This window comes from Heptranchias perlo, chromosome 12, assembly GCF_035084215.1.
Source record: "Heptranchias perlo isolate sHepPer1 chromosome 12, sHepPer1.hap1, whole genome shotgun sequence".
In the NCBI taxonomy this organism is placed as follows: Eukaryota; Metazoa; Chordata; class Chondrichthyes; order Hexanchiformes; family Hexanchidae; genus Heptranchias; species Heptranchias perlo.
Window position 1 is genome coordinate 55,871,497 of NC_090336.1, and position 25,031 is coordinate 55,896,527.

General features: G+C 42.9%; 1 protein-coding gene across 1 annotated transcript in view; it reads right to left on the reverse strand.

Moving 5' to 3' along the window:
• shank2b (SH3 and multiple ankyrin repeat domains 2b) overlaps positions 1-25,031 on the reverse strand; it is a 680,429-nt gene that overhangs the window by 20,391 nt on the left and 635,007 nt on the right. Inside the window, exons 19-23 of the mRNA XM_067994155.1 lie at positions 15,038-15,061; positions 11,753-11,812; positions 11,421-11,551; positions 8,509-8,620; positions 4,883-7,244 (exon numbers count right to left, since the gene is read on the reverse strand). Coding sequence (XP_067850256.1) covers positions 4,883-7,244; positions 8,509-8,620; positions 11,421-11,551; positions 11,753-11,812; positions 15,038-15,061 — 2,689 coding nt within the window. The remainder of the gene's footprint in view (positions 1-4,882; positions 7,245-8,508; positions 8,621-11,420; positions 11,552-11,752; positions 11,813-15,037; positions 15,062-25,031) is intronic.

The following is a 25,031-nucleotide window of genomic DNA, read 5'->3' on the forward strand; positions in this document are numbered from 1 at the left end:
CTAAAAAACAAGGGATATGGGGATAGGGCAGAAAAGTGGAGTTGAGGTAGAAGATCAGCCATGATCTTATTAAATGGTGGAGCAGGTTTAAGGGGCAGTATGGCCCGCTCCTGCTCCTAATTCTTATGTTCTTCATAGAATTATAACAGCACAGAAGGAGGCCATTCGGCCCATCGAGCCTGTGCTGGTTCTTTGTAAGAACAATTTTTTAGTCCCGTTCCCCCGTAGCCCTAAAAATTTTATCTGGTCAAATATTTATCCAATTCCTTTTTGAAAGCCACAATTGAATCTGCATCCACCACCCTTTCAGGCAATGCATTCCAGATCACAAATACTCGCTGCGTTAAAAAGCTTTTCCTCACGTCGCCTTTGGTTCTTTTGCCAATCACCTTAAATCTGTGTCCTCTGGTTCTCGACCCTTCCGCCAATGGGAACAGTTTCTCTTTATTTACTTTATCTAAACCCATCATGATTTTGAACATCTCTACCAAATCTTCTCTCAACCTTCTCTGGTCTAAGGAGAACAACCCCAGCTTCTCCAGTCTATCCATGTAACTGAACTCCCTCATCCATGGAACCATTCTAGTAAATCTTTTCTGCACCCTCTCTAAGGCTTTCACATCCTTCCTAAGGTGCGGTGCCCAGAATTGAACACAGTACTCTATTGTGGCCTAATCAGTGTTTTCTAAAGGTTCAACATAACTTCCTTGCTTTTGTACTCCATGCCTCTATTTATAAAGCCCAGGATCCCGTACTTTTTTAAACCACTTTCTCAACATATCCTGCCACCTTCAAAGATTTGTGCATATATACCCCCAGGTCTCTGTTCCTGCACTCCCTTTAGAATTGTACCATTTAGTTTATATTGCCTTTCCTCGTTCTTCCTGCCAAAATGTGTCACTTCGCACTTCTTTGCACTAAATTTCATTTGCCATGTGTCCGCCCATTCCACCAGCCTGTCTATGTCCTCCTGACGTCTATTACTATCCTCCTTACTGTTTACTACACTCCCAAGCTTTGTGCCATCTGCAAATTTTGAAATTGTGCCCTGTACCCCCAAGTCCAAGCCATTAATATATATCAAAAAAAGCAGTGATCCTTGTACCGACCCCAGGGGAACACCATTGTATACCTTCCTCCAGTCCGAAAAACAACTGTTCACCACTACTCGGTTTCCTGTCATTTAGCCAATTGCGTATCCATGCTGCCACTGCCCCTTTTATTCCGTGGGCTTCAACTTTGTTGACAAGCTTATTCTGTGGCACTTTATCAAATGCCTTTTGGAAGTCCATATACACCACATCAACCACATTGCCCTCATCAACCCTTTCTGTTACCTCATTAAAAAGCTCAATCAAGTTAGTTAAACACAATTTGCCTTTAACAAATCCGTGCTGGCTTTCCTTAATTAATCCACACATGTCCAAGTGACAATAAATTTTGTCCCGGATTAATGTTTCTAAAAGCTTCCTCACCACTGAGATTAAACTGACTGGCCTGTAGTTGCTGGGTTTATCCTTACAACAAGGGTGTAACATTTGCAATTCTCCAGTCCACTGGCACCACTCCGGTATCTAAGGAGGATTGGAAGATTATGGCCAGCACCTCCGCAATTTCCACCCTTACTTCCTTCAGCAATCTAGGACGCATCCCATTTGGACCAGGTGACTTATCTACTTTAAGTACAGCTAGCCTTTCTAGTATCTCCTCTTTATCAATTTTCATCCCACCCTACCTCAACTACCTTCCCTTTTACTATGACTTTGGCAGCATCTTGTTCCTTGGTAAAGACAGATGCAAAGTACTCATTTAGTACCTCAGTTATGCCCTCTGTCTCCATGTGTAGATCTCCTTTTTGGTCCCTAATAGGCCCCACCCCTCCTCTTACTACCTGTTTACTATTTATATGCCTATAGAAGACTTTTGGATTCCCTTTCATATTAGCCACCAGTCTATTCTCATAATCTCTCTTTGCCCCTCTTATTTCCTTTTTCACTTTCCCCTATGTACTTCCTATATTCAGCCTGGTTCTCACTTATATTATCAACCTGACATCTGTCAAACGCCCCCTTTTTCTGCTTCATCTTACTCTCTTCTCTTTTGTCATCCAGGAAGCTCTGGCTTTGGTTGCCCTACATTCCCACGTGGGAATGTACCTAGACTGTACCCGTACCATCTCCTCTTGAAAGGCTGCCCACTGTTCGATTACAGTTTTGCCTGCCAATCTTTGATTCTAATTTACTCGGGCACTCTCAACCCACTGAAATTGGCCGTTCTCCAATTAAGTATTCTTACTCTAGATTGCTCCTTGTTCTTTTCCATAACTAATCTAAACCTTATGATACTATGATCGCTGTTCCCTAAATGTTCCCCCACTGGACCCACCTCATTCCCTAGAACCAGATCCAGCAATGCCTCCTTCCTCGTTGGGCTGGAAATATACTGATCAAAAAAGTGTTCCTGACACACTTCAGAAATTCCTCCCCATCTTTGCCCTTTACACTATTACTGTCCCAGTCGATATTAGGATAATTGATGTCCCCCATTATCACTACTCTATAGTTCTTGCACCTCTCTGTAATTTCCTTGCAAATTTGCACCTCTATATCCTTCCCACTAGTTGGTGGCCTATAGAATACACCTCTATAGTTTCTTATCTCTAACCAAATAGATTCTGTCCTTGACCCCACAAGGACATCCTCTCTCTCCAGCACTGCAATATTCTCCTTAATCGATACTGCCACCCCACTCCTTTTTTTTCTTCCCTATCTTTCCTGAACACCTTGTATCCAGGAATATTTAATACCCAATCCTGCCCTTTTTTGAGCCAGGACATCATATTCCCATGTGGCTATTTGCACCTGCAGTTCACCAACCTTGTTTACCACGCTTTGTGCATTTACACACATGCACTGTAAACCTATCTTCGACCTTCTCGTATTCTCTTAGTCTGATCCCACCTAATACCGTGCTATCTGTCTCTCCCAATCCTTTGTGCACCTTGTTTCTCCTTTCTAATGCTACATCCTGGTGCCCATCCCCCGCCACATTAGTTTAAAACCCCTCCCCCACAGCACGAGTGAAGCTCCCTGCGAGGACATTGGTCCCATCTCTATTGAGGTGCAACCCGTCCCGTCTAGAACAGGTCCCTCCTGCCCTACAACTGGTCCCTATGCCCCAAGAATTTGAAGCCCTCCCTCTTGCACCATGTCTGTAGCCAAGCATTAACCTGCCTTAGCTTCCTATTTCTGTACTGACTAGCATGTGGCACTAGGAGTAATCCAGAGATTACTACTTTTGAGGTCCTGCTTTTTAACTTCCTCCCTAGCTGCTGAAACTCTAACGGCAGGACCTCGCCCCTTTCCTTTCCTGGATGTAGACTGCGATTTAAAGGACTCCTCAGCATCCTAGATCAGTTGATTATATTAATTAATTCGCATTCAATAATGCAATCTTTGTGTTGCGCAAATGTCCTTTTCCAACAGTTCGAAAAGAATTTGTAAAAATTAGCTGCTATGGTGAGAATATTCAGATAGTTTAGCTGCATCAGAGAGATAACTGCTGTATATTAAGCAGACAGGACATTACTAATCAATCATACAGTCATACAGTCAGCGGACCATGGACAAGGATGTACATCAGTGTTTTCACCGATACTGTCAAGACACCTGCGAATATTTGCATAGAATTCATCTCAATTCATGGTTTTCATTCAAACATTCTTGGCAAATGCAATATTTTTTCTAGTCATAGGTTAATATCAGCTGTATTAGCTTCGAGGGATGTTATAATTTGACACAGAATTACAGAAGGAGTGCAATGGGTAAAAAAAAATGTAATTAACTTTGTTAAAAAGCATCTTAATGCTGGAATATTCGCAGCACTGCTTCAATTACCATCGAAATAAATAAACCGACTGAAGTAATTCATGGTTTTGCTTCACTGTATAAATGTTTTAGCTACATTGAAAAATGAGCTTTTGATTATTGAAGGTTTTAGTCTATGCCATGGGTTCAGTGCTGTTTCTACCTTTCCATTAGCACTTCATAACAAATCTGTTATCATAGTATCATAGTAGATAAAATACAGGAGGAGGCCATTCGGCCCACCGTCCCTGTGCTGGCTCTTTGAAAGAGCTATCTAATTAGTTATGACACAATAGGGTAAAAATTACTGTTGATTACAGGGGCAACTTTTCAGTTTCATGCTCTCAGTGGGGAGCCTGGACCTCTGGGAGTGTACGTCGGAAATTTGGGCACAGCGCTCACCCATATCCAATAAGGAATTCAGGAGAAACTTCTTTACCCAGAGAGTGGTGAGAATGTGGAACACGCTATTACATGGAGTAGTTGAGGCGAATAGATGCCTTTAAGAGGAAGCTAGATAAGCACACAAGGGAGAAAAGAATAGAAGTAGGGTGAGAGGAGGCTTGTGTGGAGCATAAACACTGGCACAGACCAGTTGGGTGGAATGGCCTGTTTCAGTGCTGTAAATTCTAAGCAATTCTATGTTATTTCCAATTGGGGCTTCTAGTGGGAGTGGCTCCTTACCAAAAGCGCAATATTGGAAAATGACCCCTTTAATGTGCTTGTATAAAACTCCTCTCTCTGCAATTTTAACAGAGCCGTGACCAATTTAAAATCAAAATCATTAGTTCATCAGGGCAATGGCCAATAAGACATCAACTTCATTCAACAGTTGCAGTTAATTCCATATTGCATCTCTCTTTTTGTTTTATGGATTAAATCACTGCCAGACATCTTGTTTTAAAGCTTGAAATCCATAACTAAATTAAGAAAATAAATTAATTGCATCCTTTTATCAAAATTAATTTTGCCAATTCAATCGATTATGCATTTTATGATTAATAGTTCACAATTACCTTGATCCAAAAGCTGCTCCTCTAGTTCCTGAAGGAGAATCCAAGGCCTCTGTCGGTTTGGGCACCTTTTCCTTGTTCATTTGCTGCAGTATCGAGTTCAATTCACTAATAACATTCGCCTTTGCATCTGTTGCAGCAGGGACTTTTAGATCTGGTCCGTCACCCCATAGCTTCGAGGTCCTCTGCTGTGGAGATTTAAGAGTTTCGGGCGGGATGCCACCGAGAGGGGGAGGAGGTGCAGGCGGTGGCATGAACAAGCCATCGAGGGTTTCTTCGATCAAAGCGTCTTTGTAAATTGCATTATTTTTGTTGATGATGGGCTTAACTTTTGGCTTTGGAGGGACTGGAGGCTTATCAATCGTAAAAGTCTGCCCATCTGCATAGACTGTGCAAGTATCTAAGTTCTCTCCAGCCTCTGAAGACAACGTGGAGATACTAGAGACGGTGGAAATAGTGCTGGTCGTTTCCAAGTGATGGTCACTGTTGCTGCAACTGTCCACCTCTTCGATCCCTGAATCGACGACGTTGTCAAAAGTCTCGCGCGCTGCGACGAAGCTAGTGGGCAAGGAATCAGAAAGACCAGCCGGCTTTTTACTGTCAGAAGAAACCGGAGATAAGTTGCTCGTATCCCTGTTGTGCGACGGCAAAGTGGCGCTTTTGTTCTGCCTCAGCAGGTCGGACAGAGACGGGATGGCTGGCGGGTCCTCAGAGCTCTCGAAGCTATTAGCAAACTCCAACGGTGGAGGCAAAGGTTCGGAAAATAGAAAATCTTCTTCCACGTCAACGGAGGCCAATGGAGGTGGTGGAATGCGGAATGGTAAAATGGTGGAATCTTCAACTGAACTGATGGTTATGATGGTTTTGGCGGATTTTTGAGACTCGGAAGCGTTTTCCGCAGCTTTACTTTGATCTAACGTGACGCTCGCTGGAGAATTTGCCGCTTTACTTTCCACACCCCCGCTTTCATCCGCCTTGGCTCCGACATCCGAATGCACCATGAGCAGTCCTGCCATCTTCTGCTGTGAGGTATCTACAGCATCAATCAGCATGTTCTTCTTGTCATCGCTCTTCTTGTCTTCCTTACTTGTGTCCACTTCGTGCTTTGGGTTGCTCTCTTTTCTCATTGTCGCGGAAGATTGGTTTGGTTTGGTCGAGCAAGAGGCAGATGCTGCTGTCTCCACGTTTGACCTTAACTTTGTGTCAATGTAAAGTGGTTTGGAGAGTTCGGTTTTTCCAGATTCAGCTTTGCTAGCATTTTGCAGGGGCTGGTCCTTCATTGTTCGATCTCTTGCAGCTAATACTAAGGCCAATGGAGTGTTCGAATCCAATATTTTACCAGTGACAGGATGGACGTAATTACTATTACTATTGGGAATGTTTGATGTACTATAACCTTTTGTAGTTCCAGAGTTACATTCAATATCTTCTTTTTTAGAAGCAACGTTCAATATCCTTGTGTTACTCTGCACTCTTTGATTGCTAGTGTCTGCACTGCTGTAATTGGTGCTAGCTCTGGATGATGGGACCAGTAGATGACTGTAACGTTCTTCATTGCCAAACATTCCTTCATCAATAGACTTGGATTGTCTCAACCGTGAGCTTGGTAGGAGCCCGACATCTTCATCACCCATATCCGTTGAGAGGAATGCAGGGGAGTGACGCTTAGCTTCTATTCTCTTTTCCCTGTCCCTCACTGCCCCGGCGATAGCCGCTGCGAATGGGTTGCAGAAGCCATCATCGGGCCTGAGGTGACCCTGGTGTTCTGAAGCCTGGGTGTCAATTTCCATGCTGCTCCCTTGGCTGCTCTTGCCACTGCTGCTGGTTGAAGGTTCTTTGACGATTATGGTGGGGATGGGAATGGAACATGTTTTCTCCGGGCTGTCCTCTACTTTAGATTGTTTCACCAGCTGACCTTTTCTTCTGGCCGGTTTGGCAGGGACGTACACTGCTTTATTCCCTAAGCTCCCGATGTCAGAATATGGATTTTCTGGCATGTTACTCCTCCTGTTTCGCATGGTCTGGTGTGATGTAGCGTTTGGCTTATACTGGTCTTCAGAGTCCATGGAATACTGTTGGGAATCTTGTCTGTAGTACATCGCTTTCTTCTGTCGGTCTGTGCTAATTGTTCCCGTGCTATCTGGTCTGTTGGAATTAAGGGTTCTTAACCCAGAATTATGATTGAAGCCAGGTCTTATTGTACCATAACCTCGTGGGGTGGAAGGTTTGGGTGTGTTATAAGGAGGTGAAGGAGGGGAAACTGATGGGGGAGGTGGAATATCTTCAGCAGTATCTGGCATTGACAAACTTCGGGTAAATTTTAGTAAAGGAGGAGCTAAAAATTGTTTCTCTTCTTCTAATATACCTGCACACAAAAAACACACATTAAGATCAATTTGATAAATGGATACTTGAGCTGTTCCGCACTGAATTGAATTGAATTTCTTTCAGCAAACAAGCAACAAGCACTAGATGCGTAAAATTGAAAGATTTCAGGGGTTGATCTTACAAATCAGTGCTCCTGACACAGTGATTTTCCCGGCAGGAGTGCATATCAGGTATTCGGGTGCAGAGGTCAGCACGATTTTCCATCAGAGGAACATAGGAACATAAAATCTGATGATTTGTAAAGATCTTACCCTATTGTATTACCATGCAAATGTTTTATATTTGGATCGTGGTTCATTTTATTTATGGTCCTAAACAGCGATGACAGGGAGGGTCAAAGCAAAGGGTCTGAAGGGGTCCAAGTCGGACTGGTCGAAATAATTGAAACAAAATAAATGACAACGGTTTTTGTAACATTCAAGGTCCATTGCTGAACGTACATGCAATGTGCATGACCACTCATTGCAACTTTTTGGACAAATGAAGAAAACAAATAAACATGCATGTTTTCATGGAAATTGGGGCAAATACAGCAATTGTCACCTGTTCCAGTTGTTGCCTTTACGGGGGTGAAATTAATCAGCAATAAAATGGTACAGATGCTTAATGCGCTCGGAACAAAGTCCTCTCTCTGGTATTGTAAAGGAGGCATTAGCCCATTTATTTTTAATGGGTTACCAATTTCATTAAAATAGCGGAGAGGGGAATTGGTTCTAAGCTATTAAGCATTCACACAACACTTGTCAACAGTAATTTCATCCCTTGTATGTCGAAAGCTAAAACTTCAAACAGAACGGGCACACTTTTTTTTTGTTGAAAACAAACTAGAAGAGTGGAATCAATTGTGGCAGCAAAAAGCTTTCAGCAGCTAGCCCTCAGAAATCATTTAAAAACATTTTTTTGCCTAGGGTAAAAACATTTACTGGCTGCTAGCAGACAGCCTCGTCTGTTGTGAGCGCACCTTGGAGATTTGGGCAAAAACTGGGCACGATTTTCCAAAATTGTACACGGTGCGCTCCCTGATTTTCAACGTGTTTTTATACCAGGAGAGGCCTCCAGCTGGGGAAAGTGACTGTGGGTGGTGGGGAAGATTATTGGAAAATTCATGAATGAGTGCATAAACAATTGCAATTGCTACTTCATGCATAAATCGTAAATTCGATAAATAAATCGTATGCCATTTTCAATGCCTGCAAACAGTTTTACTCAACTTGATACTAACAGAAATATTTCAACATTACCTATAGATTTCTGCCTTCGCATAGTTCCTCGTGGTATCTCTAGATAGGGGCTGTTATGGCTTCCTGGGACTGTAGGAGGCATTACTGCAATACCCTGGCGTTCATAGATTGACTGAAAATAGGAAAATAAGGTTATCTACCACAATTTTGCATGGCACATCACCATTTTGTTTACTAGTGGACTGCATTCTGCCGGCATTACCTCTTCTTCAGAGGTCCAGGCAATTCCCCTGGCATGGAATTCCCTAAAGAGGCCCATGTGTGCTATTCTGGAGGCTCATCTCACTGGTCTCACTGACCACCACACTTAAGCGAGCTTAGTGGGAGCACCCAGCTTAGGGGATCCCTGACCCTGCCCCCCACCCTCCCCCGACATAGGTGACTATTGGAGTGGACAGAGGTATGTCCCAGACAAGGTTCTGTTCCCCCCCCACCTCCTCACCCTCCCGACATTCCCAGAGAAGGTCAGTACCCAATGTCCAGGCCTACTTCCTGCTGGAGTCATGGAATGAATTCGCCAGAAGTCTTGTGCATTTCCGGGGCCAAACAGTCAAGCCATCAAGGGTCGTGGTGAGAAATAAAGCTGAATGTTGTCAACATGGAAGTCGACCCCTTGCTTATGGATAATGTCACTGAAGGGTAGCACGTGGATGAGGAATAATATGGGGGCCATAAATGGAACTGTGGGGCAAACCAGAGGTAACTGCAGACGCAGGAGGAGAAACTATTGCAGGAGATGCACTGGTTATATTGGAATCGATAGGAATGGAATCGCGAGAGAGGGTTACCACAGAGTTGGACCATGGAGGAGGAGGAGGAGGATGGAATGGGCAACCTTGTCAAAGGTTGCAGAGAGGTAAAGGAGGACAAGTGAAGATAACACGCCATGGTCACAGCCACAGAGGATATAATTGATGACTCTGACCTGGGTGGTCTTTGTGCTATGGAGAAGTAGTTTATGATGTAAACAAGCATTGAGCTTCGCAGAAATAGTTGAATGATCAAGAGTTGGGTTGGGAGAGCAGAAAGTGAGTTTCATGGAGGAGATGGAGTAAGCTAGGGCAGGGCAGGGTTGCAGGATGCAGAACAGGGGAAGCAAAGTGGGAAAAGGAAGAAGAAACTGAGGCAGCTAACATAATAGCCTAAATTTTGGAGACAAAGAAATCCATAAGCTTCCATCATTGACATCATGCACTCATAGAATCATAGAATGATTACGGCACAGAAGGAGGCCATTCAGCCCATCGAGCCTGCGCCGACTCTCTGCAAGAGTAATCCAGCTAGTCCCACTCCCCCGCTCTTTCCCTGCAGCCCTGCAAATTTTTCCCCTTCAGGTACCTATCGAATTCCTTTTTGAAAGCCACAATTGACCCTGCTTCCACCATCCTTTCAGGCAGTGCATTCCAGATCCTAACCACTCTCTGTGTAAAAAAGTTTATCCTCATGTTGCCTTTGGTTCTTTTGCCAATCACCTTAAACCTTTGTCCTCTGGTTCTCGACCCTTCCACCAGTGGGAACAGTTTCTCTTTATTTACTCTGTCTAGACCCTTCATGATTTTGAACACCTCTATCAAATCTCCTGTCAACCTTCTCTGCTCTAAGAAGAACAATCCCAGCTTTTCCAGTTTATCCACATAATTGAGGTCCCTCATCCCTGGAATCATTCTAGTAAATCTTTTCTGCACCCTCTCTAAGGCCTTCACATCCTTCCTAAAGTGCGGTGCCCAGAATTGGACGCAATATCCAATTGTGGCCGAACCAGTGTTTTATAAAGGTTCAACATAACATCATCGCTTTTGTACTCTAAGCCTCTATTTATAAAGCCCAGGATCCCATATGCTTTCTTAACCGCTTTCTCAACCTGTCCTGCCACCTTCAACGACCTGTATACATATACCCCCAGGTCTCTCTGTTCCTGCATCCCCTTTAGAGTTGTATCCTTATACTGCCTCTCTTCGTTCTTCCTACCAAAATATATCACTGCACACTTCTTAAATTTCATCTGCCACGTGTTTGTCCATTCCACCAGCCTGTCTATATCCTCTTGAAATCTATCACTTTCCTCCTTACTCTTCACTACACTTCCAAGTTTTGTGTCATCTGCAAATTTTGAAATTGTGCCCTGTACACCCAAGTCCAAGTCATTAATATATATCAAGAAAAGCAGTGGTCCTAGTACCGACCCCTGGGGTACAGCAATGCATACCTCCCTCCAGTCTGAAAACCCATCATTGTTAGTTATCATCCTTTCTGCCTTTGTGGAAGATTATTCAGCCTCATTAGCAGTTGGGAAAGAGGCCGCATTGTGCTGGGATTCAGGAGATCCCAAAATACACATTATATCCTTTCCTTACAATCAAACTAAATTAACCACTCAGTTCAAAAGTAGGTTTCAGTCCTATTAGGAAATTAACATTGGGGAAGGATCGACATGATCAAAGGGAGGTCATGATTGTTCTTTTTAAAGGAGGATAACTATACAATAAAAGTCAGTCATATGGAGTAGGAAGGAAATAATGGTGACTGTGATTAAATAACACACGGAAATACTGTCGCTCCACATCAGACGTTATTCTTGCTTCACTGGCTATGCTTACACCCCCCTATCTCTTGATCAGGGCTCCTTCCCATTGTTGCGGTGACTTTTGAAACTGCACCACTGTCACCGTATGTCCACGATTCCATTATCTGCGAGGAAATCTTCTAATTGGACTCAAACCTACTTTTGAACTGAGTGGTTATTTTTGACATAAACAGCTCCGTGAGATAAACCAACTCTGCCAAAATTCTGTCAGGAACATTGAACTCCTTCTGCGCATATTAGGAAAGCGTCTTGTTTTCATATGTTTGCTTCAGACTGATAATAATTACCAAAGCAAACTCCAGGAATTTTAAAGCAAACATTTACTCACATTCGCATCGGCAGTGGAAGGGAAGCATCTGCTCGTAGGTCGCTGTTTGATAGTTGCAACTCGCGAGTCCAGTGTCGCATTTTCCGCAGCCCTTGACTGTTTGGGATTTGATACTATTTCATCGAGTTTGTCTGCGGAAAGCAGGGATACAGTTTGCTTCATGCTTATAGCGTTAACCAACGGAAACAGAAGAAACATTTCTGCAAACCAGACAAAAAACTTGGACAACATTGTCATGCACACAATATATAATTCAGTGCAGTCAGGAAGTTGCATTGCTATTACACAAAATGCATGCATTGTTAATCCTTGTATGCGTTGATTTTTTTTACTTAGTGTGGTTTGAAAAGCAGTCCTCCTCTTCAAACCCTCTAAATGTGATGGATCAAGATCTATAGTAATGTAGAGATGGAAACAAGGGTATAGAAAAAAAAAGCACAATATTTAACATTCATTTCAGTTTTATTTAATCTTAGGCACAGTAAAAAAATAGACAGCAAACTCCAAACAGCGTATGTTTATATGCAAGAACATTTACAATCAAAGTGGACTCATTACTAGGTTCAAAAGTAATCAGTTATGCTGTGAAGTGTGATAACTGCCGAACAAATAGGGTTGATATTCATGAACACGCACAACTGTTGCCAACAGAAAGGAATTTAGTCTGAGGTAAAATTGCAGAGCTCGTGAAGTAGGGCATCATTTATTGGACACACGTGGTACAATTTTGCAAACTTGCATTAGTGTTATACCTTGGACATAACACAGAACAGCAGCCTGTGCTTTAGTCATATGGTCTGTGAAACAGTCACTCAATATAAATTTCACTGTCAATCCAATAAGGCAGAGCAGTCATTTTCCATTAAATACAGGACCTAAAGTCCTTAAGTTCTATGCATTTAGAAGGTACTCAATAGGAACTGAAAGGTTGGAGTATTTGATAAAACAAGTTTCATATTAAGCCTGAGTGTAATCATTTTAACCATACACATGCAATTTTGTTATCTTAGCATGAAACTAAATATATAGATTTTGACCAAAGGTCAGGAAACATGCAGTGTGCAAGTCCAAATGGCAGTAGAATCATCTTTACTGCTTGCCACAGGAGAAATCATTCTAATTATGTGAAAGACCACAGGTAAAAATGACTTGTAATTTGGATTTATGCATTCCTAGGCATAGTACAACATCTGCTGGGGTGGGGGGAGGGGGAAAAATCGGGATTACAAACCTTAACACCTGGAGCCTGTGAGATTAGCCTGACCTGGTGCATGACATGTGAAAAGTTTAAATTCTCAACCGCCCACAACTTAGGCCATTTGACCTGTTAACAGAGTTCTAAAGAAAACCATTGGGAACAGGGTATGTCTGTGACACTGGGGAGTGTTGCAAGATTCAAGAAAAATCTTATACTAAACTGACACTGGTCTATCACAACAGTTTAAATAAAATAATTTTTCTTAGACTGAGAGGAAACTATAATCCCAAAAGGCGGACCAGTACAGAAGATGTGACAACTGAGAGGGATACAGTGTGGGAGATCGTTTTCAAGGAAAATTTTTAAAAAGGAACTTTTATCACTACATACAGTGCAATATATATCCAGTAGTGAATAATTTCACTACAAAATCTAGTTTTAAAATTGTATTTACCAATAACGAGTGATGTTGTGCCAGTAAGAGTTTAAATGAAGCACGTATCAAGTTTAGTGAGATAATACAACATCAGAAAATAGGTCACAAGATTATCTTTGGCAGCTAGATATTCACCCAGTTCTTTGCATCAAATCGTTGGGCCGGATTTTGCTCTGAAAGTAATAGCGAGGCTATCAGCGCTCACCGTTATTTTAGTGCATCTGGTACGGCAACTTTCTGCGACCGCGCATGTGGAGTTAAACGCGGAAATCCGGAAGTTCCTCTCCCAGATTTCCTGCTCCTCCGTAAGCTTCACGAAAACTGCATCTCGCTGGCTGACTCACCATTAAAATGAGTACAACAGTGTGAAGTTCCTCTACTGCCCTGATGGAAACCAAGTAATCTCGCCAAAAAAAAAAGTACGTCAAGTTTTTTTTAAGTCTAAGCAAACTTTTAACGGCATGATAAGTCTTAATGACTGCCAAACAACCTCTCTGGCACTTAAAGATTACTTTTACAAGTGTGGAGTCTCATTCTTTCAGATTTTAATTGTTGTTGGACATTTACAAAAAAATGTTTTAAAATTTTTTTTTACTTTTTCTTTGTGTTTCTTTTATCTCGGACTTTTAATTCAATATTTCTTACCCTCTCTTTATTTCACTTTCTGTACCTGATTTGACATTGAATTCACTATTCTAACTTACACTTCCTGGTTCTGAACTCTACCTGGCTTATTAACATGCTTCATTCAATCTGATTGGTTAAGAGGATACACAGTTGCTTGCCCCGTCCACGAAGGTCCCAGATGCCCGGGAGAGGGCGCCGCTCTGGATTGAGGGCCCCATGAGAGGAACTTACTGTGCAAAAGCCCATAAAAAGTCTACGGGCAAGTCCATGTCTGACAAATGCCAGGCATCGTTCATTCACCGCTCAGAGCAAAATCCAGCCCAATATGTTAAGAATCTTGCTTCATTACCTTCCAGTTTAATGCACAACACTTAGCTGAATGGCCCACTTTCTAGTGCAAGGTTTTAATGCTGTGGCTTTCAAACTCCTCTGTGTGGGGGACCCCTGAAAGTGTTGACACAACGCCAAGGATCCCCTGTTCTATTTTATTGGTATGCAGCAGCATGAACTTCCCTATTAAGTCAACAGATACAGAAAAATATAGAAACGTGATCAAAGAAATTTGATGACCTTACAGACCTGAGGTCATGAAAGGTGTTATATAAGTGTGGGTCTTTCTTTTGATTAGGTTAAGTAGTAACGAGCAGGTTGTGCCTAATTGGATAAACAACCCAGAAGAAAGACAGAATTTTAATAATTCAGTGGAATACCTTTATAAAGCTGTCTTTAGCCATAAGTAAAGACATATTAAAAAAGTGGGACTTTTGCTATTAGTGAAGGATACATAAAAAATGTGCTGTAACGTAGGGGTCTTGGTATAAGAGAGTGTATATACTGAAAGTAGGATGTGACGGTATCTACAACTTCTGCAATGTACAATACAGTACGACGAGGATAGTAAAGAGTATAACTAACTGTTGGGGACACTATCACGTGAATACTTGAGCCTCTTGTATCAAATTCCATTAAAATAGCGGAGTTTGAAATTCGATACGAGTGTGGTAACTGTTCATAAAGTAACATCGTCAACAGTTTTTCGACCCTTAAAGGATTTACTAGGATGGTGTGCATTCTGTTTTGCTTAGTGGTGTAAACCATGAGTAGCATGCACCCAAATTCCAAATCTGCACTCCCAGCAGGGAGACCCCCTTGCTGGGAGCGAGGTATCATAGAATTACCCCAGTCCAGTGAGTAATCACAAAACTGTGTGGAATTTCACTTTGTAAATTTCAAGTTGATATTTCAAGTTATATTTCAACACCATTAATATACAGACAAGTGAAAGTAATCAAAAACTTGGCTAATTCTTTATCCAATATAATTACAGTGCAGGATTTTCTGATTCCATTTACTTACCGCTCCTCTTTTTCCGTAAGGTAGCTTGGAAAGTAAAAAAAAAGCAAATAGATTTTTAAGGATTTGAGTTCTGTAGAGAAGTTCAAAGGCTGACATTGAACTCTTTTCACAATTTGAAATCAGTTTTATGCTAAAAAGACTCAGCCCAGGAATTTGCTCGGAGCTCCTCCCGCTCCGCTGCAGTGACTTCACCAGACGTGGGGGGAAACCTCACTGACGTGTACAAACGGGGCTTCTGATGCGTTTGTGTCGAAGTTACGGCAGAATAGCAGGAGGCAGTCTAAGCAAATTCCAGGCCACATTGACATGTATTATTTGTTGTGTTAGCATTAATTGCTGACAGAACTGAACTGATTTAACATCCTTTAATGTACAGACTTAGCTCATTGAGGACAAATTTAATGCAAATAAGCAATTTGCATTATGCTCGCCTTACAGACCAAATTGACTTAATGATGCCCATTATAAATTGGTGTGAAGACAGTGGAAAAAGTTGGCATGAGTCCAATACACAGCAGAATAGGAGACATTGTAAAGAGTGGCTCAGCTCTTTCAATCTGTGTGGAGGCCTAAGCAAGTGTCACCTTGCTGGAGGAGGTGGAAGATGATGTACAGAAGATGGCAAGAAGATCTGAGGCCATAGGAGAAAGACCCCCCAAGATCCATTATGACTCCATATAGCATGTCTACTACCAGTAAGGAAGCTACCTCAGCTTCATCGAGCAGCAATATGCGTGGCGGCTACGACTCACCAAGAAGTCACAGATGAATTATGCCATCTCCTGGAGCTAGACCTGGTACCAAGGAGCAGCATCAGGACCAAACTGCCAGCATTGATAAAAGTGACAATAGTAGTCAACATTTTGGCCACAGACTCCTTCCAGGCAATGGCAGGTGACTTGATAAGGACCAGGCAGTTTGCAGTTCACCAACCTATTTCAACATGCCAGTTTAAATCAGCACCAGCTTGCAGCAACAGGAGAGGTTGACAGGGGTTTTGACAGGTGTGCTATTCCTAGGTTACAAGGTGCCATCGACTGCAACCACTTGCTGTTGAACTTCCCATGGTGCTCATCAACAGAAAAGGATACTACTCAATGAACATCTAAAATGGTCTGTGACCACCACCAAACAGTCATACGTGTGAATGGATGATTTGCTAGAAGTGCCTTAAAGCCTATATTTTAAGGGAACAATGGGTTCCTCCCTTGGTCCAGGATGAAAACTCCTTGGATATATGGGTTACTTGTTCAAAACACTAGTTCACCAACGCAGAAAGGTGCAGAGCACACAATGGAACACGTGAGTGCATGGCAAAAAATAACAAATCTTGGGGAAAGTTAGGATACATATAACACACTTTAAGAATTGCACAAGAGAGGAAATCAACACAGTAAAGGACATTCTATAAGTACTGTATTCTGTAAGTATGGTATAAACTATACATCTGGCAGTAAGTTAAGGTGCAAATACAATGTATTGTACATCACTCACTGTACAGTACTGCTGTACATTTCTATAGTGAGTAGTAATGACCTAGATTCAGCACTCAATAAAATTGTTGCGTTTGAAATCAGCAAGTGTCACTAAAAAACAAAATCATTCCAAGCGTTTTTGCTATCTATTTGTAACTTCTTCCTGGACTAAACCCACTATGCTTTCCCCAGCTAGTCCATCTCCTCTTGTATGAGCGTGCACAGGTTCAAGGACAGAATATCACGGATCTGTGTCTAAAGATCATACAATGCAATGCAAACCATTAATCGCATAGCAATTGGTCATGAAGAATTCAACTATCAATACAGCACATAGTTATTTAGGTAGGGCATTGTGAAAATATTAAACTATTCATAATTACTCGACACAATACTGAAGCATCAGGACATTCAGCTTTCACCTGTCATCCATTTAACTGCCAGCAATATGCTTCTGCTTAAAGACCCTTCCTGCAGCATTAATTGTGATAGCGTTATTCTCAAAGACTAAAGATAGAGAAGCCATTTATAAAGAGCTACAGTTCTAATAACCAACAATGCCTGAATGTATGGTCCTCGAACCACATATTTAATCACACACTTCAAACAGCTTCTCCGTTTTCTCTTCAATCACTATTTTTTTTGTGTAATATATTTATGATTTCAAGAAAGCATTTTGTATTGGATGCCATTTAATCACAGTTTTAATGGAAAGGTGGCGAAAAGGCATTTTTAGCTTATAGGCAAAATATAGTTTTCGGTGTGGGGGAGAGGGGTGGATTTTAACTCCGATTGCCTGGTGGAAACGGGGCGAGAGTGGAGTTAAAATCGAGGTGGCCGACTTGCCGGCTCGTTCCCACTCTGCCGCCATTTCTCCCAGAGCCTTCTGCTGGGCAGCCCTGGCTCTCGCCTGAGTCAGGTGAGAGCCTGATTAATTCAAGTATAAGTGCCTTGATGTACATTGGATCCCGGTGCCATTTTAACGGCTGACTGGGTGGCGCTGCGCTAAGGACCTCCCGCTTAGTAAAACCTGGCAGGCAAGAGGATGAGGCCCGAAATGGTAAGGGTTAAGATTATTTTTTTTTGTGCAGCCAAGGTGGTGCAAGAGCGCACCTCTGGACTCCACAAGAATAACGTGGGCCGCTGCCTCCCCGGGCTTTGCCCCCCTCCCTCCCCCTTCTCCGCTATAGCGCCCGTCCTGGACCTACCTTACCGCTGGCGGAGTCAGCCTCTACTCTGCCCACCGCCCCGATATTGTCATGCCTCAGATCCGGTGAGCTGCAGCGGGCTGCCCGTTCAGGGGTTGTGCAGCTAGGGTGCGCTGTGTGCTAATGAGTCCTGTCTCTCAAAATGGACCGGGCCTCCTGCCGCAGGTATCGGGCAGGAGTCACGAGTGTTCCGTCAGCAGGCCGGCCGAAAGTTACAGCCTCCACCCCGCTTCCCCCCCCCCCCCCCCTTAAAAATACTTCAATCAATACGAGGCACGAATTTACACAGCTAGCAAGTTAATCCACAGCAGTGGCATCCAGATATCATAAACCACAGGGGTGGAACGAAGTTCATCAAGAGTTATTCTAATGGCTTTTATTTTTATAATAATTCTTGCAGAAATTTTTTGTTATTGCAGCATCCACTAGGCTATAGATGAGCAATATATATATATATATATTTTAAATTACTCATTCACGGGATGTGGGCATCGTTGGCGAGGCCGGCATTTATTGCCCATCCCAAGTTGCCCTCGAGAAGGTGGTGGTGAGCCTCCTCCTTGAACCGCTGCAGTCCATGTGGTGAAGGTACTCCCACAATGCTGTTAGGTAGGGAGTTCCTGGAATCTGACCCAGCGATGATGAAGTAATGGCCGATATATGTCCAAGTCGGGATGGTGTGTAACTTGGAGGTGATATTTCTTCCTGTGCACTTGATGCCCTTGTCATTCTAGGTGGTAGAGGTCGCGGGTTTGGGAGGTGCTGCCGAAGAAGCCTTGGCGAGTTGCTGCAGTGCATCCTGTGGATGGTACACACTGCAGCCACTGTGCGCCGGTCGTGGAGGGAGTAGACGTTTAAGCCGGTGGATGGGGTGCCAATCAAGCGGAGTGCTTTGTCCTGGATGGTGTTGAGCTTCTTGAATGTTGTTGGAGCTACATCCATCGAGGCAAATGGAGAGTATTCCATCACACTCCCAATTTGTGCCTTGTAGGTAGTAGCAGGGCCTTGGGAGTCAGGAGGTGAGCCACTCTCCACAGAATATCCAGCCTCTGACCTGTTCTGGTAGCCACGGCATTTATATGGCTAGTCCAGTTCAGTTTCTGGTCAATGGTGACTCCCAGGATGGGGGATTCGGCGATGGTAATGCCGTTGAATGTCAAGGAGGGGTAGTTATGCTTTCTCTTGTTGGAGAATGTCATTGCCTGACACTTAAGTGGTGCAAATGTTACTTGCCACTTATCAGCCCAAGCCTAGATGTTGTCCAAATCATGTGGCATGCGGGCATGGACTGTTTCATTATCTGAGGAATTATGAATGGAGCTGAACACTTTGCAATCATCAGTGAACAGCCCCACTTCTGACCTTATGATAGAGGGAAGGTCATTGATGAAGCAGCTGAAGATAGTTGAGCCTAGGATGCTGCCCTGAGGAACTCCTGCAGTGATGCATTGGGGCTGAGATGATTGGCCTCCAATGACAACAACCATCTTCCTCTGTACCAGGTATGACTCCAGCCACTGGAGAATTTTTCCTCTGATCCCCATTGACTTCAGTTTGACTAGGGCTACTTGGTGCCACACTTATTCGAATGCTGCCTGGATGTCAAGGGCAGTCACTCTCACCTCACCTCTTGAGATATAGAAGTATTAATGAGAAGCTGGGATAAGAGTAGTCAGCATGTGACTTTCTATGGGGAACCTCCCATAGTCTGCGGTCAATGATGCCTCCCTTCAGTGACAAAGCTCATAACTCACCATGGGGAGAATCGAGGGTCCTAACAGTCCACAGCACAACTTGTGCTTGTAGGGCATTCCTTTCTCTGCTATTTTAATGGAGGCTTTAGACCCCTCTGTTAAAGTAATGGATGGAGGAATTTCACACAGATGTGTTAAGTGCTGGTACAGTAATGTCGCAAGCAGTAATTCCTAGGCTATAAATTGTTAAATAAAAACCAGGGTGGTAAATTTCCACAGGGGTTCTCCCACTCGTCTGCCGCAGAATCCCCGGAACAATGGCGTAAATGTCAAGGACATCGCAAAACTCTCAGTCTATGTAATAGAAAATAAAAGTGCATGCTTGCAGCAATTCTCTGTGATTTACAGCCCACCGTACCCATCTGAAGACTAGTTCCTCCCTATTACATCAATGTGATTATTTATTTCTCATGCTAGCCATGCTTTTATGGGTCAAGGGAGTGAGAGTACTTAATTAATGTCAATTAGAACTAAACTACAGGCACTTTTGTTTTTGCTGGGGATTTTCACCTTTTGGAAATGGGTTAAGACCAGTTAAACCCATTCCAGTGAAGGTCCTTAACAGTTTTCAAAGAGGCAAATTGCATCCATTTAGTCTGGGCTTCATTCCAACGGAAGCCCCGAAGCCAAAAGAGCCATATTTTCACGGCATTGCTGAATTTTACTGCTCAGAAATATACCATTCGGCCCATCGTCCTTGTGGAACAGCTATCCACTTAGTTCCATTCCCCTGCTCTTTCCCCATACCCTTTGAAATTTTTCTTTTTCAAATAAACATCCACTTTCTTTTTAAAACCTATTACTGATTCTATTTCCACCACTGTTTCTGCCTTAATATGCACTGCGTAAAAAAACAGGTCTAAAGTCTCGCTTTGTTCTTTTGACCCGCTGCATTCCCTAAATTTATGTCCTCCAGTTACTGATTCACCAACCAGTGGAAGTAGATTTTCCCCATTTACTTAGCAAAACCCCTCATAATTTTGAACACCTCCATCAGATCTCCTTAACGTCTTTGTTCTATTGAAAAGACCCCCAATTTCTCTATTTTCTTCATGACTAAAGCCTCGTCCCTGGTATCATTTTAGTAAATCTCTTCTGCACCCCACTGGCCTTGACAACTTTTTTAAAGGCACCTAAAATTGGCCACAATAGAATCATAAAATGGTTACAGCACAGGAGGCCAATCAGCCCATCGAGCCCATGCCGGCTCTTTGTAAGAGCAATCCAGTTAATCGCTCTTTCCCCGTAGCCCTGCAAATTTTTCCTTTCAAGTATTTATCCAATTCCTTTTTGAAATCCACGATTGAATCTGCTTCCACCACCCATTCAAGCAATGCATTCCAGATCATATCTACTCTGTGCGTAAAAAAGTTTTTCCTCATGTCGCCTTTGGTTCTTTTACCAATCACCTTAAACCTGCGTCCTCTGGATCACGGCCCTTCTGCCAATGAAGTTTCTCTTTATTTACTTTATCTAAAGCCTTCATGATTTTGAATACTTCTATCAAATCTCCTCTTAACCTTCTCTGCTCTAAGGAGAACAATCCCAGCTTCTCCAGTCTATCCACGTAACTGAAGTCTCTCATCCCTGGAACCATTCTTATAAATCTTTTCTGCATCCTCTTCAAGGCCTTCACATCCTTCCTAAAGTGTGGTGCCCAGAATTGGACACAATACTCCAGTTGTGGCCGAACCAATGTTTTCTAAAGGTACAACGTAACCTCCTTGCTTTTGTACTCTATGCCTCTATTTATGAAGCTCAGGGTCCCGTATGCTTTTTTAACCACTTTCTCAACCTGTCCTGCCACCTTCAATGATATCTGCGTATATACCCCGGGGTCTCTGTGTTCCTGCAACCCCTTTAGAATGGGTTGATCTAATCGCTGTTACAGAGATGTGATTGCAAGATGACCAAGGTTGGGAACTAAATATTCCAGGGTACTTGATGTTTTGAAAAGACAGGCAGAATGGAAAAAGAGGAATAGCCCTGATAATAAAGGATGATATAAAGACAGTAGTGAGAGTAAACTAGCAAGAAATATAAAAACAGATTGTAAGAGCTTCTACAAGTATGCAAAAAGGAAGAGAACAGCAAAAGTAAACGTTGGTCCCTTAGAGGCTGAGACAGGAGAAATTATAATGGGGAATCAGGAAATGGCAGATGCGTTAAACAAATATTTTGTATCTGTCTTCACAGTAGAAGACACAAAAATTATACCAAAAATAATGGGGAACCAAGGGATAAATGAGTGTGAGGAACTAAAAAAAAATAAATATCACTAGAGAAAAAGTACTGGACAAACTAATGGAACTAAAAGCCGACATATCCCCTGAACCTGATGGCCTACATCCGAGAATTCTAAAAGAGGCGGCTGCAGAGATAGTGGATGCATTGGTTGTGATCTTCCAAAATTCTCTAGATTCTGGAACAGTCCCAGTGGATTGGAAGGTAGCAAATGTTACCCCGCTATTCAAGAAGGGAGGGGGAGAGAAAACAGGGAACTACAGGCCAGTTAGCCTGACATCAGTCGTCGGGAAAATGCTGGAATCCATTATTAAAGATGTGGTAACAGGGCACTTAGAAAATCATAATATGATTAGGCAGAGTCAACATGGTTTTATGAAAGGGAAATTGTGTTTGACAAATTTATTAGAGTTTTAAATGATGTAACTAGCAGGGTAGATAAAGGGGAACCAGTGGATGTAGTATATTTGGATTTTCAAAAGGCATTCGATAAGGTGCCACATAAAAGGTTGTTACACAAGGTAAGGGCTCATTGGTTGGGGCTAATATATTAGCATGGATAGAGGATTGGTTAAAGAACAGGAAACAACAGAGAGTAGGAATAAACATTCTCAGGTTAGCAGGCTGTAACTAGTGGGGTGCCGCAAGGATCGGTGCTTGGGCCTCAGCTATTTACAATCTATATTAATGACTTAGATGAAGGGACCAAATGTAATGTATCTAAGTTTGCTGACGATACAAAGCTAGGAAAATAAGCTGTGAGGACACAAAGAGTCTGCAAAGGGATATAGACAGATTAAATGAGAGGGCAAGAAGTTGGCAGATGGATAATAATGTGGGAAATGTGAGGTTATTCACTTTGGGAGGAAAAATAGAAAAATAGAATATTTTTTAAGTGGTGAGAAACTATTAAATGTTGGTGTTCAGAGAGACTTGGGAGTCCTCGTACAAGAAACACAAAAAGTTAGAATGCAGGTACAGCAGGCAATTAGGAAAGCAAATGGCATGTTGGCCTTTATTGTAAGGTGGCTGGAGTACAAAAGTGAGGAAATCTTATTACAATTGTACAGGGCTTTGGTGAGACCTCACCTGGAGTACTGAGTACAGTTTTGGTCTCCTTATTTAAGGAAGGATATATTTGCCTTAGAGGCGGTGCAACGAAGGTTCACTAGATTAATTCCTGGGATGAGAGGGTTGTCCTATGAGGCGAGGTTGTGTAGAATGAAAGCTTACTTCTTACTGCTTACTTCTAGTGTCAGCTTGGCTCATTTGTTAGTCTGAGTCAGAAGGTTGTGAAGTCAAGTCTCATTCCAGGAATTTGGGACTAGATCCTACCACCCATGTATAATCAGTAGGTGGAAAATCTAGCCCCAAATTGATTCTGCAAATGGATGATGCTGAGAGATTGTTTCCCCTGGCTGGAGAGTCTAGAACTAGGGGGCATAGTCTCAGGATAAGGGTCCGGCCATTTAAGACTGAGATGAGGAGGAATTTCTTCACTCAGAGGGTTGTGAATTTTTGGAATTCTCCACCCCCAGACGGCTGTTGATGCTCAGTTGTTGAGTATATTCAAGACTGAGACAGACAGATTTCTGAACTCTAGGGGAATCGAGGGATATGGGTATTGGGCAGGAAAGTGAAGTGGAGGTTGAAGATCAGCCATGATCTTATTGAATGGCGGAGCAGGCTCGAGGGGCCATGTGGCCTATTCCTGCTCTGATTTCGTATGATCTTATGTTCTTTGTATATGCTTAGCGTTATCTCATTGTTTTTGTACTCTATGCTCTTATTTATAAAACCTACGATCCCAAATATTTTTTAAAAAAATGGTTTTATCAACTTGTTCTCCCATTCAGTTGACCTCAGGACACCGGATAGATGGCTCCATTGCAGTACACAAGATGACTCAATTGCCTCCATGCAAGAAGCCTATGGTGTTTGAACACCTGCCACCCTCTGATTCCCTGCTGCCTCTACTCTACCATCAGTGGCCTCTCCTTCAGCCACTCTCTATACATCTGCCTTGCCATCTGTCTCCCTCCCTTCAAAAGCCCTTGAAGACTCTCCTCCTTGACTGCTTTTGTCTCCTCTTAACCCCTCTTTCCTTTCTCTCCCTCCTACACATTATGCACTCTATCTCTGAGTTGTTGATTTTTGATAAAGGCTCATTTGGCTTTGATAGTGCAATAAAAATGTGAGCAGATGTTTTGAGCAAGGGCCACAATGTTAGAGATTGCTGTGCATTTCTCGAGAGAATTATGCATTACCAAACAGATGTGTGCACGCAAAACATTGCATGTGGTTCCTTCCTTTGCTGGACTCAACGTCACTAATCATCATTGTTGTCATTGGACTGCTTCCAATGTTTATAGCGAATATTCCCAACCCCTGAGTTTAACTGAGGAGCAAGGTTAATCACCTTCCCAAATCCATTAGTAATTCTTTCAGCGGCTGAGTAATGGGAACGTTTATTTTAGCCTCCACAGACTATTGAATTCTCATTAGTTTCTTTTACTTAAAAGCATGCCCAGGTTTAGAAAAAAGCACCTGGAAAAGGTGCAGCAAATGTAGTATAACTGCAGCAATGTGTGACTGGCAGAATTTGGAGCCGTGGCACATTGCACAGCACAAACACACCATGAAGGTAGGTTACTGTCTCACTGTGTGTCCTTAAACCCATATCCAAAGGAGTCCCAAGCCCATAACCTTTAAACTGTGGGTGAAGGCCGCCACCAATTCTGTTTTCAAACCGTCTCCCAGTCTGTCAAATTTATTAGTGACGGATTCATGTAAATTGTGTGCCCAGGGTCTCAGTGGCATCAACAGCACAGTTCGTAAATGAATGTTATATTGCACTTGTCCTCCTTACTGCTTTGGGGCTTCCCCTGCAGATGGCTGTGAAGATGTCACTTGCTATATGGTGCTGTACAGCTGAGTAAATCCGTGCCACATGCTGCTGTGATGTCAGAGGTCCACCACCCCACATTCTCCGCTGTGTGCTGCAGGCCACTGATGCTGACTCAAAGGATGCAGGTGGCTTCTGCGTTAACTCCTATCTGAATGAAAGGCCACCAGTACCTTATCCATACAGTTAACAAATGGCATGGCTCTGGCCAGGTGGACCTGCTCGTTCTCACTTGTGACTTGTTATTCATCGGATGTTCCCTTCCTCAAAGTTACTACATTCTCCGGGGTGATTAGTATCTCTGCTGGTGCTTGGGACAGGTGGAGTGCTCGATACAACATGCTGTGAAGTGCCTGAATGGATGCCACTATTTCCTTGGTTTTCCTCATTGTGGAAAGAACCATAGAA